Source organism: Rhinopithecus roxellana, chromosome 5 (genome assembly GCF_007565055.1).
Source record: "Rhinopithecus roxellana isolate Shanxi Qingling chromosome 5, ASM756505v1, whole genome shotgun sequence".
Classification (NCBI taxonomy): domain Eukaryota; kingdom Metazoa; phylum Chordata; class Mammalia; order Primates; family Cercopithecidae; genus Rhinopithecus; species Rhinopithecus roxellana.
The window spans coordinates 36,989,216-37,008,250 of NC_044553.1; the positions used below are offsets into that span (position 1 = coordinate 36,989,216).

Sequence of the window (19,035 nt, forward strand, 5' to 3'; positions counted from 1 at the left end):
CACTTGTAATTGAATGATCTCGCAATGGGTGTGTGAGTTTACTTGAATCTCATGGGGCCAAAGTAAGCGGATAATATGTTTCTCTCACAATCATCCACACTATTTGTTTATAAACAGCCTTATTTAATTTAAACTGGATTTGCAAAATTGGACCATTTCTAATCTTCCCTATCCCTTACATGTAGGTCCAATTGTTTCATTTGATTGTTGACTCTGATTCTAAGAATGAGTACATTTCCCTCAGCATGTAAAGGAGAGAAAAAAATATCCGTGGACTAATGTAACAAAAATCTCCCCAATGAATTTCCCATAAAGAAGAGATAAAACATCAAGTACCAATAGTGCCAAAACATTTACTGAAAGTTTTCAAATCTTGCAAAAATATTACAAAAAGCGAGCAAACGTGGTGAAACTAATGACAAATTAGACATTGAAAACTAACATCTGGTTAAGTGTAGGCAGGCATGTAAGGGAAAGAGAACATCCATAGTTGTTATGGTACACGACTGCATTTGACTCTTTTACACATACTATGTCATTTGATCCCATTTAGGAAAAATTATCCCAGACTTAGAAATTTAGATTTTAAAAAATTGTGGCCTATACATATCACATTAGCTCATTATCCATCAAGCTCACTCAAGTGTCACCTAACTCTCTTGGGAAATGTTACTTTGTCAGACCAAGAATTTAATAGGGACCAGATTAAGGACTCTATAGAATTAGAAGCTGACTTGCAGAAAACCATTAAGACATGATGCTTTATTTTTGCTTTCTGGTAGAGAAATGTACCTCCACGGTTATAATTTTATTTCCCTGTAGGACACTAACCAGTTTTATATCTTACTGGCAATTTCATTTTATCAAAGCCTTCCCCACTGACTACTTAAATTCCAGTTTTTTCATATTCTCTTCCAATTGCTCTGCTATACTGATGTCAAGTTAACTGGAACTTAACTCATCTGTTTATGAAATAATTATGTTTTTAATAATTTCAGAATGTGTGTTTGACAATCATCAAACAACCACATGAGGTAGGTAGTACGTCCTCATTTGACAGAGGAAGAAACTGAGTCTCAGAGAAGGCACATTATCGTCCAGGTTTATAGAGATAAGAAGTGACAGAACTGAGGTTTTCACACAAATATGCCCAAATTACTTGACAGGAAAGACACTGATGATTCACATGGGGACTGAACATTTGAGCTGCAACATCTCCAAAAAAATCAACCTTACCCACATATGTTCACTACACGTTTGAATTATAAACATGACAGCTGAGCATCAAAAGCAAGTAACTTTAAACGATCTAAACCTGACTTTTAAAATAGTAATTAAAACAATTATTTATTAATTTGTTTGGCTTCAATTCTGAAGCTTTAAAAATTGGAAATGTTGAAAATATTTGCCCATAGACTATATGGAATGTTATCATTAAAGTGTGAAATTCCAATGCTTTGCTGATTCCATTAATGGTCTGGATGATGCTCAGCAAATTACTACTGAAGTTGTTAGAAAAGCCATTGAAAAGTATTTAGAATACTTAGTGGCAAGCCTCTCTGACATTTCATAAGCATGTCCTTACATGACACAGACTGAGAGCTTTTTGAATAAATCTGATTAAATTACCAGCTTATCCTGCTGCAAAGATGTTCACTCTCCTTTGTCTCTAGACTGGAAGAAAAATGAGAAATATAAACACACTTTTGTATTCTTCAGGCATGAAAGCCATTTGTTTTCCTGGCTGAACAGACAGGTAGATATCAAGACTAAAGAGTGACACGAAACTCAGTCTGAAAGCACCATAGTACACACTTTAAATTTTAAAAGTATACCTTGGGAGAGGCTGATCTTACATATACGTGTTTATCTGTCAATAGGCATGCTTTTCAGCTTGGATATATACCTTTAAAATGCACCCTTTTATCCGCCTGAGGATCCATTCAATGTATATACAGCTTTACAAGTTTTTCTCCATAAGTAAGATTCTAAAGTTCGGGTCAATCGGTATCTAGGTTGATTAAAAAAAAAAAAAAAAAAAAAAAAAAAAAAAAAAAAAAAAAATCTGTACTTGTAACAGTGAGTATTTTGTCCACCAAATCACAAACTAGACAGTGACCCTCTGGCCTGGTTTTCCATACCGCACACTCCTGTTTAATGGGCACTGGCAGCTGTCTGCCGCAGATTTCAGTTAAGTGAGGCAATCTGCCTGCCCCACCTCTTGCCTCAAATCTCAAACTCTGGAGCCAGCAGAATTTCAGCTCCACCTGAAGTGAAAAGATAACTATGTGGTTTAAATTCATATTGACTCACAGTTTCACTGTTTTATCCTGGCTAAAGCTGCTCACTGTCTCTGTGGTTTTCTTACATAAATTTTCAATCCAGCTAGTGCTATTATAATGTGTCTTTTCCAGCCCTGATGTTGGGGGTGGATTTTTAGTTCGCATATTTTTTCCAGATGTGATAAGTTCTCCATAGCCCTCTTGGTGAGCAAAAGCATATCCAGACCTTCTTGAGCTTGACCTGCGGGTCCGAGGCCTTCGGCTACTTGGAGGCCTTGCCTTCTTTTGAGCCTTCTGCCACCGGCGGATCTGGAGACAAACAAGACCCAAAGTGAGCTGAGGCATCCAAATGATAGACTCCAGGCAGTGGCCCACTTTGTAAAGTGAAAGCCTTTTTTTAAGTAAAAACAACATTGCAAAAGGAAGTTTTAAATCTAAAAACTAAAAAATTTTCCACCCAAAAGATGACACTGGGGGCACTCATGCATTTTTATTTCTATCGAGAAACTATTAAGTAATTAAGAAATATCAGACAAATGTCATTACTGTCTCTCATATATCTTCAATGTACACAAGCATACTTTTGCATAGAAAGATTTTCTAACATGCACCGCCCAAAGTCAGCATAATAATTTATAATTTCATTCTCCCAAAACAGCCTTTTTCCTCTCTTTCAGGGATTCTCTGAATCTAACAGTCGTCAGTAACTGGACTAGAAGAAAACTGAGAAAATGAGTCAGAAATACTCAATTCTTGCAGTAGGTCAATGTATCATGAGACTTCCAGGGTTTCGATTTATTTTAGATTTGCATGGCCTTTCTAAATGTTCCACATTTTCTGAGTAGGTTTCCTACAACTCTTTCATTTCCCTGTAAAGCTAAGGAGAAAAAGACCTGAGGTTTGTTGTAAGCGACCTTGTTCTCTGGTTTGGCAAATCACTTGGATTCTGACTTTGTGTCAGGAGAAAGCCATCAAGCAGAACATCACGATCGAACTTGTAGGACAAACGAGCACAGCCTTCCTTCCTTGACTCATCCACCATTTTCTGGGTTTATGTCAGAATGAGCTTGGAGAACAAAAGTTCACAATCGAACTTACAGGACCAACGAGCACAGCCTTCCTTCCTTAACTCATCCACCATTTTCTGGGTTTATGTCAGAATAAGCTTGGAGAACCGAAGAGAGGACAGATATGACAAGGGACTCTGAATTCTTCCAGAAGGAATCTTTTTAGACTTTGGTCCCAAAATGTCAGAGACATGATGATGAAAAAAAGGTCTATCTCTATCTACCTCGGTCTCTCTCAGCATCACTGGCCTGGTCCCACTCACCACAGCAGCATGTTCCCCCTTCTCATGACATGGCTACGAATGTTTGTCTCCCTTTCTTTCTCCTTTTCACGTTTTATCTGAGTCCTGACCTAAGTTGACATTGTCCTACTTGTCTTCCCATGAAATTCTGAAATATGTTCTGTTAATTCTCCAGTTAAGGAATTTCTATAACCTGTTCTTCCTACTTTCCCTCCAAGTTTACTAATATACCCAGCATGCTGCTCTTCCCCTTCTTAATCTGTTCAGAAGGTAACATCTCACCCATGTTTCTGAATCTGCTACTGGATTTCTACAAAAATGTTAAGCCCCTTTGACTCATACCATGCTTGCCTCTTTTACTGTGCTTGTGCTTGCTCTCAAACCAGTATCTTTTTCTATAGCTTGCCTTTCCCTTGGAAAAATTGTCCAAAATGAGGCCTGTGAGCTTCTTTTTAAAAGTCAGCTTTTTAGAATACCCAGTTGAACTTGTAATTTATGACAAGGCCCCATCCACATTTAGTATAGATGCCTCTCTTCATTGGCACTAAGGACTAGTACATTCAAGATGTGGAAAGTCCCATCTATTCTGATGTGATCTAATATACCAGTAGGTGTTTGCTTGTGATAATTTCATTAGCCCATCTCTGAGCTTCCAATAAGGCAGAAAAAGACACCATTTCAAGAGCCAAAAACCAGCCTTCAAGTATTCATCAGCACTGTGACATACCTGATCACTCAGGGTTGGGTATAAATTCACCTTCAAAAATTTGAATACCACCACTGGCAAAACCGAAGCCACTGTTGTTAAGAGAATTACAAGCCATATACACTTCTGGGTCAGGGAATGTCGTGCATTACCTATTATTAAAGAAAACATGCACTGTGGTTACAAGTAGGACTGAATTATTAATTAACAGGTTCTTTGTTCCTACAAGATCTTTTTTTTCCTTTTTTTTTTTTTTTTGAGATGGAGTCTCTCTTTGTCGCCCAGGCTGGAGTGCAGTGATGTGATCTCGGCTCACTGCAAGCTCCACCTCCTGGATTCACGCCATTCTCCTGCCTCGGCCTCCCGGGTAGCTGGGACTACAGGTACCCACCACCAAGCCCAGCTAATTTTTTTTGTATTTTATGTTAGCGAGGATGGTCTTGATCTCCTGACCTCATGATCCTCCAAAAGTGCTAGGACTACAGGTGTGAACCACTGCGCCCGGCCAAGATCTTTTTTGAAATGGTGAGATTTGGATCACCTAATGTCACCATGATGATAAGAAGGCAGAAGTGCTAAGATCACCCTCAGGAATTGCTTAGTGGCCTGATCACTTAGAGATTACCAGCCTGAGCCAACATTCTCTCACCCAGGCTCAGTCTAATATCACTCACGGAGCACAATTCTCTTCCAGCATCAAGATCTTGTGGTGACAAAGCAGCCATTATTTTTAAAAGGCACATTTACCCTATACCCTTGTGGACTCTCGAATTAAAAGTGTCACATCAAAACTACACAAAAAAATCTTCCAGATGCAGGTACCGTCTCAAATAATGATTGCATTGATTGGCTTGTCATAAAACGGGGAGTTTTTCTACTGCAGGACCAACCTTTTAAATTCCAGGCAATAGCCTGAGAAAACTCGCCTCAGAGGGACTTGTCATTTCTTTATTGTTCACTTGGTTATGAGGTCCTCAGAGTTCCAAGATCAGGAAGGCTCCTGGGTTTGTGAAAAGAGCATTCCCTCACCAGGAGACTGTTGATGCAGCCATCCAACATGCTAGGGCAACAGGACAGTGAAACTCATTTCCAAGCCTGAAGTCAGTTTCCTTACTTTTTACTCACACCTCACATACCCCAATGTGGGCTTAAACAAGGCAATAAGGGTCAGTAAGGCAGGCAGACAAGCTCCATGGGGAGATGACAACCCTGCTTATATCACCAAAATAAACTTCTGTCCCTGTTCATTTTCTAGAGATTTGTCATCATACCCCCAATTATCCAGGTCCCCTGTCCCAGTATTCAAATGTTACCACCATTCAAATGGGCTTTGGGTATGTGGGCTTGGCTACTGAATGGTATGTCTGCTTTTTCTGGCTTTAGAGAGAGGAATCTGCCTGCCCAAGAGCAGCTGATTCCAGTTGCCTTCAGCCATGGGCAGAAACAAACTTGACTCAATAAATTAAATGTCTCTTTGAGCTCCTTGAAGCTTGGTACCCTCAGGCATGACTGGGAAAACAAGCTTCACTTTGAAACCACACTCCCGTTTGCTGCTAGCTACTAAGGAAAAAAAATTTTTTCCTGAAACCCCAATGTTGATCTAACTTTTAAAAAATTTCACTGGAGCTCAGTAATTAATTACTGAAATGGCATGTGCTTAGCTGGAAAGAGTGGTCCCTGCACAAATTACTTTCTCCAGTTGAGGCATTCTCATCTCATTATGCATCACAATGCTCTCTTAGGACGGAAATCTTCTAGTCAATACACTGAACTTTTCGATTTGGCAAACCATCTTAAAAAAATAAAATAAAAATAGTTTTAGTGTCCTTGTTTCCCAATATGCTTATTCTTACTCATGACCAACATGTCTCTACATAGTTGGAATCTTTTGGTAAACAAAGTATTACCAGTACATATTAAGTAAGAGTGGTGCAACTTAAAGATTTCCATTTACATGTAGGAAAAGGCAAAAGGTGAAGAACGTTTTAAGTGTATGCATGAATTTAAATTGAATTACAATTTCAGGTGCCTTTGCATCAGTGTGGATTTATAACCTTACTAACCTTATAATCCTATTTCAGTCCTTGTGGTCTTATTTTGCTTTCTACATAAATTAGTCCAAGAATTTACTTCCTCAATTAGTGGATACAAATCTCACTCTTGCCTGATTAAGTTCAAGAATGTTGGTCACTGCGCATCTCTCTTTTCCAGTTTGTTTAGATGAACTTGGTTAGCAGTTTATTTCACACACACTAGAGATTTCATAACCTCTGAGAAGTATATTAATATCCCTCTTTTATAAAGCTCAGTGGCCTTTGCTGGGAGTCCTTTTGAAATGTGGAGTGCAATGATAGTATACCCTATACATAGATTAGAGGTATACTCTTTGTAGAATAATAGAATTTTTTAAGGGATTTTAGAGGGTCCTTTGCTACTCATTTGATGTTCAAATTCCTCTGTAATGTTCCCACCAGTAATCAAGCCACATTTGCATGAATAATAATAATCACCATCATCACGGTTAACATTTATTTTAAAAGTACTATGTACCAGGATACATGCTAACTGCTTTATATGTATTATTTCATTTAATCCTCATACATTTTCCATGAAAATAGGCTTATTAATATCCTCAGTTTATAAGTGAAGACATTAATGCATAGTATAATGTTGTGAGCTGTATGTTTAGTCTTTTTCTCTGTTTTCTGGCATAGATTTAAAACTCCTTGAAATCCTCAAAGTAATATGTGTCTTTTTGTTTGTTAAGGAGTTGACTGATGGCTGGAAGTCCCTAGGTAGCTTCAGGATTGGGGCTGGTCATCAGAAAGACTAAGGTAGAATTAGAGGGTTGGGACTTTCAGCCCCAGCCTCTAAGCTCCTGTTAGAGAAGAGGGACTGAAGGTTAAGTTGATCACCAATGGCCAATGACTTTGTCAATCATGCCTATATAAAAAATGTCTCCATTACAGCCTTAAAGAACAGGATTCAAACAGTTCCTAGATAGTTGAACATGCAGAGGTTCCTGAAGGGCAGCATGCCTAGAAAGGGCATGGAAGGTCCACGCCCCTTCCCCCATACATTGCTCTACGCATCTCTTTATCTGTATCCTTTGTAATATCCTTTATAATAAACCAGTAAATGTTTAAGTGTCTCCCTGAGTTCTTTGAGCCACTCTAGAAATTAATCAGACTCAGGGAGGGGGTTCAGGGGAACCACGATTTATAGCCAGCTGGTCAAAAGTAGAGGTAAAACATCCTGTGGCTTGCTACTAGCATTGGAAGTGCAGGGGCAGTCAGGCAGAACTTAGCCCTCAACTTGTAGGATCTGACACTACCTCCAAGTAGATATTGTTGGAATTGAATTGAAGAATATCCAGCTGGGGTTCTCTGCAGAAACACCTCATTGGTTGTTGGTGGGACGAAATCCCCACTTCTTGGTGACCAGAGGTCACAGAAGTCTTCTGTGTTGCTTGCTGAGTGAGAGTATAGGAGAAACTGAATTTGTTTATTCCTATATATTCTCATGTGGAAAGAAGAAACTTGCCCAAAGTCACACAGCTTGTTAAGTGGTGGAGCTGGCGCTTGAACCCTGACTGCCTAACTACAAAGCCTACTCCTCATGCCACTTATGGATTAATGTCCAGGAATTTTTAGAAGGCTCTAAATTATACTTTGTTTCATTCTTATCTAAATGCAAATAAGCTTTATGGGTGAATTTTGGCAGATGTTGGTGATAACGTGGCAAAAAAGGAGAGTCTAGTATTTCTTTTTCTTCTCTCTACCATATATGAGCATTTGACAGGTCTTCAGGTAGCCCTAATGTATGTGCTATGCCTCTCATTGGCAAGGAGACAGCCTACTACATGTAAGCTGTTGAGAACGTGTAAGCTACTGTGAGTGATTCTCCTGCATCCAGTAGAGGCAGCAGAAACTGAGCTTTTAGAGCCACTTTTAAACTCAGATGCCTTCAGATGCCTGGCTCAATCGATTTCTGGACAAAGGATCACTAATCATCCCCAACTCTACCTAACACAAAAAATAAATTATAAGACAAGTAAACAGCAGCACGACACTAGGTTCCACTAGTCAACATGACTCACTTACCAACAAATGGAAACTGGTTTGGGAAGATGCCAAAGATGCCATTACTGTGCATTGTAAATAAAATGGAGAAATAAATGGCAATGCTCCCCCAGATGAAGACATGATTAATGAAAGTCCAGTAACTGGTATCCAAGGCTATCTGTAAATAAAATCAAATGCAAAGGGGAGGTCTTTGAGGATTAAAAGAGCATCATTTATCTAGTGATGTTTCCCCAGAATGGCGCTGTGGCAGGAAAGTTGCACCTGCCTAGTTGCCAAGTCAACCATGGGCCTCCCCACTTTCTGAACACACACAGGGGACTGATCTGACTTCATATTTCTGGTAGAAAATTGACTTTACAACTTCTATACGCAAGCCATTATATCTGCCAAGGTCAAGCCAGAATCACAAGGTAAGATGTTAAACACGTTAAACTTCTTTTAAGTGAGAAATATGAAAGCACAGTGGCTTATAATTTTTAAGTTACTTTCCAAATGCCTTTCAAAACTTTTCTATTGGAAAAAAATTCTTTCTGTAATGGGCAAGTGCAACATGTTATACTCGGTAAGTAAATGTTCACAATACCATTTTTACACATGCATGATCTTTTTTACACCAATATCCCAACTCATTTTGATGATCCTTTCTCTTCAATTACTCAACTTATAACAAAGAAAATTCTTCAGTCTTATTTTGGCATAAAATTCAGAAACTGGGATTCACGATGGCCTGGGAACATGGTCATGAGCTCTTCTTCCTTCTAGTAACTTATTGCGGCAGCTCAACTGGAAGAGTGGTCTGCTATTGGAGAATCAAGGACGCCACTGGTAAATATGAACACCTGAGTTCTTCAGAGAATTAAAAAAGTATGTTCTGGTATCATTTTTGCATCTCATAGGGCCCAAGTGATCCAGGTCCAAGTGAAGGTTTGCATTTCTAGTAGTTTGTTGCAAGACCAAAGATTTCTCATCTGTCTGAGGCGGCCCGATCTGCTTAGTAAATGGATCCCTCTCAACATGCTGAGAGATACTTTCTCTTCCCACTTGTAATTTACTGTCCCTTAAAATGTGTCCCCCTTAAAATGATGCTGGCAGCCTTTGACGTGAACTACAGGGTTTATAAAAGTACGGGGTTTATAAAAGTACAGCCTTTCCTCTCCTCAGGAGGTCTGAAAACAGCCCTGTCTCCCTATGCCTCAGCAAAGACATGCCTGCTTTCCAGTTCATTCGGCTGCCAAGACATTTCACCAAAATCTCCAACTTTACCTTCCACCACCTGTTAGTTTAACATTCTCAAGAGACAACGATAGCCTGATCTGTGTGGGTAAGAGTAGGCGAAGAAAAATTACAACCCATTTAAAAGGATTCAGCTGAAAAAGCAAGAATAGGTGGCTCCTATTGAAGCAGAACTAATAGGAGACAGACAAGCACGGTAACAACAACAAAATATAGTAAGACCCCTTAAGATGGAATTAGGTCACAGAAAAAAATCTGAAAGAAAAACACACTATTTCTGAATTTAAAAATTCAACAGCAAAACTAAAGAATAGTCAATGAATAGAACTAAATTAACATTCTGGACAAAACAATACAAATAATATCTCACAATAGAGAACAAAAACTTGGAGACATGGAAACCATTTGCAAAAAGATATGAGACATGAAGAGCAGATTCATAGATCTCAGATCTATGACCCCAATATACAAATAATGGCATTTTAGAAAGAGAAAAAGGAATAAATGGAAAAGTAACAATCAAAGAAATGACAGCAGAAAACTGCTCCGTGATAACAAATAGCATAGATTTTCAGATTGACAGAGTCCTTTAGGTCCTATCCAAAGTAATGAAAGAAGATTCTTGTGACATGATCTTTTATGCAGAGAAGGAAAAAGAATCAACCTAACATCAAACTGTCGCAGTGAAAAAGAAGGGTAAGTAAGATAAAAACATTGCCAAAACTGTTTAATTGAAGAAGCATAAGGAAAGGTTTAGAACAGGATAATGAGACATTTGATGAAGGATAGAATTTCATATTATCTGAGGAATTCCATTCTGCCAATATGGAAAGATATATATATTTAAATAACTATGAAAATAAAGAGAAATAACTAGTAAAATAAGCATATAATAGTAAAACTTGTAAATTATTCATTAGAAATGGGATTTTTTATTGTTGTTGAGATGGAGTCTCGCTCTTGTCACCAATGGCGTGATCTCGGCTCACAGCAACCTCCGCCTCCTGGGTTCAAGTGATTTTCCTGCCTCAGCCTCCTGAGTAGCTGGGACTACAGGCAGGCGCCACCATGCCTGGCTAATTTTTTTGTATTTTTAGTAGAGACAGGGTTTCGCCATGTTGGCCAGGCTGGTCTTGAACTCTTGACCTCAGGTAATCCGCCCACCTCAGCCTCACAAAGTGCTAGGATTACAGGCGTGAGCCACTGAGCCTGGCCAGAAATGGGATATTTTAAAACCATAATTAATGCATACAAGTATGAAAGAGTAAAAAAAAAAAAAAAAATGGAAAAGCAGAATTAAAAGTAATCATAAAATAATATTAATGTAGCCTGATAAAATACAGGTTATTACAATAAAAATGAGTAGCTTAAACATTCTTATCAATGAAGACTAATAGAATGAGATAAGAAATTCTATGGAATTGAATGGAAATGAAGAAATTGGCCCAGATTATGTATCAGGCAAATGTAAACTAAAAAAAAACAAGAGAAGAAAACTAATATAAAAATACAAAACTTAAGAATCTTTTATTATGAAAAAAGATAAAAACTACAAAGAAAAATAATCAGATACCATAATACAGATACAATAATGATCAGAAACCATTATGTGGCAAAGAATATAGCTTAAATTATATGAGGTAAAAATCTCTTTGAAACACAAGGAAAACTTAATAGGAATCATAATCACAATGGCAAACTTTAATACGCTTTTCTCAGCATTTGACACACCTGACGGCAAAGGTGATGGCTCTTCTGGAAGTCTGTGGCCGACCTTTTGGCAGCCCGTCCGCAAGGTGATGACAACCAAACTGTAAGGTGTGATAACAGCAGCATTTCCACGGAAGATACCTCATATGTTTTAATAAACCTCTTTTTTCGCTTAAAATTTTAAAGTGTCTGTCATTTGGAACTACTCTCTTTTTGGGAAAGTATTATGGCACTATTTATGAAAACGTTAAATGTACACACTCTCTGACCTAGCAGTGAAAACAGCAAAATACCATTCTTTATCCAGCAGATTGGTAAAAATTAGGAGTTCTAACCCCAGAAGTCTCATTTCTAGAAATTTATCTGACAGTATATAAAATATATGCACTAATATATGCATTGTAGCATTGCTTCAATAGCAAAAAACATATAGAAACATCTTGTATGTTTATCAATAGATGGTAAATAATTACATGTTCATATTATGAATTTATGTGCAGCTATTAAAACAATTAAGATAGATCTGAATGTGTTGATTTGGAAAGCTGACCAGAATATCTAGTTAAGCGAGAAAAGCATATTACAGAACAATATACATAACTTTTATCCCCTTTTGTTATGTATGTGTGTATGCATCATCTCAAAGTACAGAAAAAGTATGGAAGGATTTAAGCTATGGTCATCATAGTAGTTAAAGAAGGGAAGGAAAGGAAGATGGTTCATTTTATTTTAAACACTTTTGTACTCTTTGGAATGTTTAAAAGAGCATTTTATAATTCAAACAATTGAAAAATACTTTTTTAAAAAACAATAGAGACTACTTAAAGTTGGCCTGTAGCATCAGCAGGACATAAGATTTATAACCGTAATTACAGACCATGGAAATTTCATGGGGTTGTTACCACAATGAAAAGTCAAGCTTAAACAGTGAGGAAAGGATATTAATGCTGCTGTCAAAGTGAGCTTATTCATAGAATTCCTGTAAGTTATTATTCTATATACTAAAGACTACAGTTTTTGATTGAAGCCAAAATTGCCTAGCTTCCATGGTTACAAACATTTACATACTTGGGTCTAAGAACTGTATGGTAAAACAGACATTTTCAGGGCTTCCTAGAAATAAAAACAACTGGTAATCTTTTCCAAATAATTAGACTAAAATGACAGAAACTGGGAGTCTATATGTTCCTCACGTTGAAACTTTGCCATTGAAAGAAACATCTGTGTGCTTGTCACCTACTAACAGTTTGTCTCCCATGTTAGCCAAGGGTGATACTGGTATCCTAGGTGTTCCCACATGAATGAGAGAGGTGGGGACTGTGAATTCCCTGTACTGACTATGTGACTGGGGAGGCCACAGCTTCTACTTCTCTGTACAAAGACGGGAGGTTCACATAGCTTTGGAGCTGGGCATCTGGAGTCAGAAGACCTCTGTTCAAATCCCGGCCTACCACTTTTTGTATGACTTGGAATATAACTTAACCTTCTTGCTAAGTCTATTTTCTCAATGATGGTAATAGTACTTACATTTCATAAGACCATAAAGATAATTAAATGAGATAATGGGATTATCCCAGTATCTGGCACAGTATCCAGCATTTCCTTTATGCTCAGTGTAAGGTTTGTTCTCATATTTCTTGAAAATTTTGTGTTTTAACCAGTCTCACTGTAGACTTTGTTCCAGATAACACTGGAATTAGACAGAACTGGGTTCTAGTACTGGCTCTGGGACTTACTGTGTGACCTCAGGCAAGTCATTTAACCTCTCTGAACTTTCTCTATAAAAGGGACTCATAATATTTACTGCGTAATGGCATCAAGAGTAGTAAGTATAATGCATGGTATCCCTCATGGTGGTGATGATGATAGAGGTCTCTGACAGCTGCCATCAAGGACAGGCCTGCTTTGGTCATCTAGGTTAACACAGAGTTGAGGGATAGTTGGGCAACACAACCAAATGGCCACTAAATTCAATGTGGGATTCTGGATTGGATCCTAGAAGAGAAAAGAGTAATTCATGGAAAAACTGGAGAAATATGAATCAAATCTGTAGCCCAGTTAATAGTATTATACCAATGCTAATTTCATAGTTTTAACAAATGCACCATAGTGAGGTAAGATGTTAACATTAACATCAGAGAAAAGCTACGTGAGGGTATGCAGGAACTGTCTTTGCAGTATCTGCAACTCTTCTATAAATTTAAAATTATTTAAATTATTAAATATTATTATTAAATATTAAATGATTTAAATTTAAAATTATTCCAAAATTAAAAATTGTTTTTAAGAAATTACTCCTGTTTGAACAAGATACATTCGTTATTTCCCAGGCAACAAAAGGTTATCCATGTTTTAATTATAAAATAATTCAAAGGAATACTCTAAATCAGTGAAGGGCTGCTGAGAAGCGTAATTTGCACCCTTCAGCTGGAAATGATACAATCTATTTGGAAAGTCATGTGTCAAGTGCCTTAAACTTCCTTATGTCTTCTAGCCCAGAATTCCCACCTTTAGGGAGATAACCTTAGAAAATAACTAGAGGATCATGCTGAGAATTATGTACTATATGAAACTTTGCCATTGTATAACTTGCCACAGTGAAATGTAGAAGCAATCTAACAGCAACATGGTTGAATAACTTATGGCACATTCATATGGTAGACTACTACAGCCATTAAAAGGGATATTTCAAAGAATATTTTATAAATAAGATAAATGCTTGTGACACAAAGTTAAGTGAAAAAATAAGACATAAAATTTATATACATATAATCTGATTTCCATTTTTTTATGCTAACCCCGATTTGTGTTTATGTGTGAATTTTAATTTTTCTCTGCATGTTTATACTTTTCCTGAATTTCCTGCAATGTATTCCTTTTATAATGAGATTAAAAGGATTTTGTGTTTTTAGGGCAGAGGCACCACAGGTGCATGCATGGCCTAAGTTTCTGCTTGGCTGCAGGAGGTGTGGCGACCACAGCACATCCCACCTTCTGAGGCCGTGCGGTACTTGATTCTCCCTGCACTGCCTTGCTTTTGAAGGCATCTAAAATCTCTCATTTTTTCCCACACCACATTTCACAGCTGGGTCATTCTGCTGAACTCAGCACAGGAGAACTGTCTCTCAGACTGGTTAGAAACTTTGGACACATTTGAAAACTGTCAAGACAGTCTGTAAACACATCAGTTATAATGATTCTTTCCTAGGAACTTGACACACCCAGATGAACTCTCTTGTTATGACAGGAGAGAATTTCCTCTCAACATCTCCCTCATTTATTCAATACTCAAGAAATATCCATTGTGTGTCTGTCACACTAACAGGTGATGTGTTCAGCTCTGGGTATACAGTGATTAATAAACATTTCCACTGCTTTCATGAAGGTTACACTCCAGGAGGTAGAAAGACATTAAACGAGGGAACACACAACTAAATTTGTACTTACAAGGGGAGGTGACAACTATGACATAAAATAATTGATTTCTATTCCACTAGAGAAAATAAAGGGACCTTAGTTTAAATGGATTAAGGGAGACCCCTCTGAAGAAACGACATGTGAGGGAAACTGAGGGAAGAATGTTCCAGACAGGAAAGTGCGAAGCCATAAGGCAAGCAAGAGACTCGTGAATTCCAGGAGCAGAACAAAACCCAGTGTGGCTGGGGTGTTGTGAGTAATGGGATTGGAGGGATGGCTAGGACCACCATTGTCTTTGAGGAGATGGAAGGCAGAGAACAGATTTTGAAGAGACAAATGGCCATTAAGGTATGAAGCAAATGGATTTGGAAATCCTCTCGCAAAACATCCAAATCCTCTCGCAAAACATCCTGAATGAGGGGCCAATGGTTACTTTGAGCCTAAGTGTGAATCCCCTCTGAAAAAGCATGCATATCATTCCTTATCATTCTTATAAAACTTGGATAATCAAGGGTGAGAAATTTCAAAAGTTTATCTTAAAAACTTCAAGCGACAAGAAGTCACTTGAAGCTTTTAAAATAAGCTTTTGAAATTCTGTAATTTTTTTGTGACTAAACAACGTTTTTAAAATGTGAGAGTTTCTGTGGGTTCTCAACTTGTGAGAAAGTAGAAATGCAATTTCAACATTCAATTGGAAGAAGAACTGTATGATTTATGAGAAAAACAGCTTCTAAACATAAAGTTAATATAAAAACATGGCACTGGCACTACTGTAATAGCACATAAAACAAATTACAGGCAAGCAAAAAAAAAAAAAAGAGAAAAAGATGCATGGGCATAACAGCAGGCTTTTTCTAAAATTAGAAAGTTTAAGTTAACCAAAAATTGTAGGGTTAATTGTGAATATCAGTTTCTCACACACAAACACACACACACACACACGCATACATGCACACACACATACACACAAACATTTAATGCTTGTTACATGTCATACCTACAATGACTCTTCCAGGTAATTTATTATCCTTACTTATAAACAGCATGTTAAGGACAGTATGAAGAATGATTTCTATTTGCTTTTTCTTCAGATAGTGGCTTTTTATTTCAGTTACTACCTTTCAAATAATCTCTTGGAGTACCAAGGAACAGGCCTGATCCAGAGGTGAATCAGCTTTTACCACTAAAAAGATGTCCCTGTACACCCCACCATGGTCCTCTCTACGGAAGGAGAATCCAGAGCATTGGATATGTACCCTCATGACAAAGAGAAGATCACCTAATTATTAACAGTTTGCTCAGTAATCAAAAGACAACAAAATAAAACAGAGGTCACACAGCTTGCTGTACCTACTCAGAGCTACAGATTGTAATAGAGGAAAAGTTTTTCTAACTATGTGTGGTGATACATACCTATAATCTCAGCTACTTGAGAGGCCAAGGTGAGGAATTGCTTATGTCCAAGAGTTCCAGACAAGCTTGGGCAACATAGCAAGACCTCTTCTCAAGAAATAAAAATAGAAGCTTTTGTGAACTCTAACTCATTGTCTAATGGCACTGACCACCATTCGCATTAAAAAGGAAATAGAGACACAACTCAAGATGAAAGAAAGTCAATGGAGCCTCAAAAAAATCATCCCCACCAGAAGAGCTCCTCTGAGTGTGAGATTCAGATACGCCACAGATATAGCATTGAACCTCTTGAATAACTCCATAGAAATGTATTGCCAAACCTTAGATCTCACTTTAAAACCTGGCAGTTATTAAGTCTTAAAGAAATCATGGGAAAGTTTCTCTTTCTGTTACTGGAATTTTTTTTCTTCAAATACAGGAAGGAAATAATAGTATAATCATTTCTCTTTACATACAATGCACGACCCAAAGAAGTGACACATTGTGAGGTTTCTACTAACATGGAGGTTATAGACACCTAATGCTAATTCTCCTCATCTGGTAATTGATGTTCAAGCTTCCTGTTTTCATCTCAAAGTGTGTACTTAAAAAGAAAACCCCAGTATTCCTTTAGGATTATTTCCCTCCAACAAGTACACAAAATCAATCAACAATGAAACAGAATTTTTAAAGTTGTAAACCCATCATGTTAAGGTGCTTACACCAACAGTGTTACCTGCACACTGACCACAATGACCAAAGATGTGGCCATGGTAACTGCAAAGGACTGGTAATCAGCAATATGTTGCCCATCTTCTCCAGCCACGTTGTAAAAGGCCCCATAGGGGATGAAGAAAAGGGCTAATGAGGTGTAGATTCCATGTAGCACGCAAATGAAAAATTTACGCTTGTTAAAAAGTAGATTCAGCTGTCCTGGTTCATAGAGCTGGGGACAGTCCATGCTGTTCTGGTCACTCACATCCTGTAAACAGAGTGTAATTTCAGTGGAGAAGGATTAAAAAGAGTCAGAGAGGCCTTGTATTCCCTATCTTCAGAAATAGCAAATGCCTGTTTAAACATGTCCTAATATGCACTACTCACTGGGCCAGAACAGGACATTATCTTGTTTGTATTCCCACAGTAAACCAGAAGATAATAAAATGATCTCTACTTTACAGAGAAGGAGCTTGAGTCTCCAAGAGAGATTCATGAGAGGTAACACAGCTCGTAAGTAGCAGAACCAGGGTTTGATTGGAGCCTAGCTATTTGGCTTCAAATTGAAGTTTCTTTCCTACACTCTCCTGCAGGCTGTCAGAAGCATTCATGCTCCCAGAATTCCAGCACATCATGGGCAGCCAATGGGCCCCAGAAGTTACTTGCCAAGGCAGTGAGTGGTAGTGACCAGGAGATGACAGCAGAGAGCTGTGGAGTCAGAACGGTCAAATCAGAGCTCACGACTTTGGAGGGAAGTGTGCAGGAGGAAGAGAGCAGAGAAAAGGGGAAACTGCATTGGGGATTCCAGGTGAGAAGGAGGCTGGGATGAGGATCCTACCCAGTGAGAATTTTAACAGCAGTTACCAGGTGTTCAGGACAAAGAAATAATATAGACAGAATGAGAAGGTTTGACACCAACCAGGTCCCAAGAGAAACTAAATGCTTCTCAAACCCAATGTGCACACAAATCGCCTGGGAAACAGATTGTGATTCAATAGGGCTGAGGGCCCAAGACTGCATTTCCAGCCATCTCCAAAGTAATACTGATAACCACAGTGAGCACCAGAGCCAAATGCCAAAAAACCACCAGGAACATCAGAGGACCACAGGTGGAGGAGAAGTGGCAAAGTGGAAGCAACACAGGTGGTGAACTATTGTGGGAGAAGACATTCCCTTTCCTGCTTGTGGGATGGCCCAGGTCTCTCCAAACAGAGTCCCATGGAAAAACACTGGCATATTCTCTTTAGAAAGTACTGTTTTGAGATGCTTTTGGATGCTTGTTCCCCTAGTTCAGTGACTGAGGGTTACGTGCGCAGGCTTTGAAACATGACAGTCATGAGCTCAATCCCTGGTAACGGATTTAGCTGGTGTGTTATCTTAAACCTGTTACTTAATCCACCTGAGCCTTAGTTTCCTCAAGCCCAGAAATGCAAACACCACCACCTCCCTCATGGAACTATCGCCATGATTAAACCAGTATGTAAAGTATTTAGTAGAGTCCTTGCCACATCACAGGTAATAAATATGCCAGATGCTTCTATAAATAACAATTAATAAAATAATGATAATAACAATAGCAATAATGTAGCAACCTCAAAGTTAAGAGGCCTGGTTCTAGGCTTAGCTGTGTCACTTATTGGCTGTGTGGCTTTAGGGAAATGACCCTCCAAGGCTTGGTATCTGCCTTAAAAAATGAGCAGATCTGTTGACGATTGCTGAGGCCTGTCCAGCACAGCATTCCATAATCGTGTGATCTGTTTAAGGGCCAAGGTTGACAAAGCAGGAAAGGAGAGGAGCAGACACTCAACTTGATGGTAATAGGAAGCCTTATTATATTTTTTTTTTTTTTGAATTGCACAACAACCATCTTTTCCCAGAAACTGCTTTATTTTTATTATTTTATTCCACATTCTGGGCAGCTACAAAGCTCCAAGAAAAGAAACACTTTGTAAACATGGGCACTGAGAAATGAATGTGCTTAATCCTTTACATCTAAGGTCTGCAGAAGTTCATTACTCTTTGTATAATTCCACAAAATATGCCTTTCGCAAACTGCCCTTTTTACGTACGAGAAGAGAGACTACAACCGACAACAAAGCCAGCCGAATGGGAGACTGGAGTGAGCTCATAATGTGAAGATTTATATTTTGCAATAGACAGCTTTGGGCCAGAAAATGAAGCCTAGCA

At 38.3% G+C, this 19,035-nt stretch overlaps 1 protein-coding gene across 1 annotated transcript in view; it reads right to left on the minus strand.

The window, feature by feature from the left end:
• Positions 1-333: 333 nt before the first annotated feature.
• ATP8B4 (ATPase phospholipid transporting 8B4 (putative)) overlaps positions 334-19,035 on the minus strand; it is a 256,458-nt gene continuing 237,756 nt past the window's right edge. Inside the window, exons 26-29 of the mRNA XM_030930770.1 lie at positions 16,871-17,116; positions 8,401-8,539; positions 4,319-4,449; positions 334-2,591 (exon numbers count right to left, since the gene is read on the minus strand). Of these exons, the coding sequence (XP_030786630.1) occupies positions 2,310-2,591; positions 4,319-4,449; positions 8,401-8,539; positions 16,871-17,116 (798 nt within the window). The 3' untranslated portion in view covers positions 334-2,309. The remainder of the gene's footprint in view (positions 2,592-4,318; positions 4,450-8,400; positions 8,540-16,870; positions 17,117-19,035) is intronic.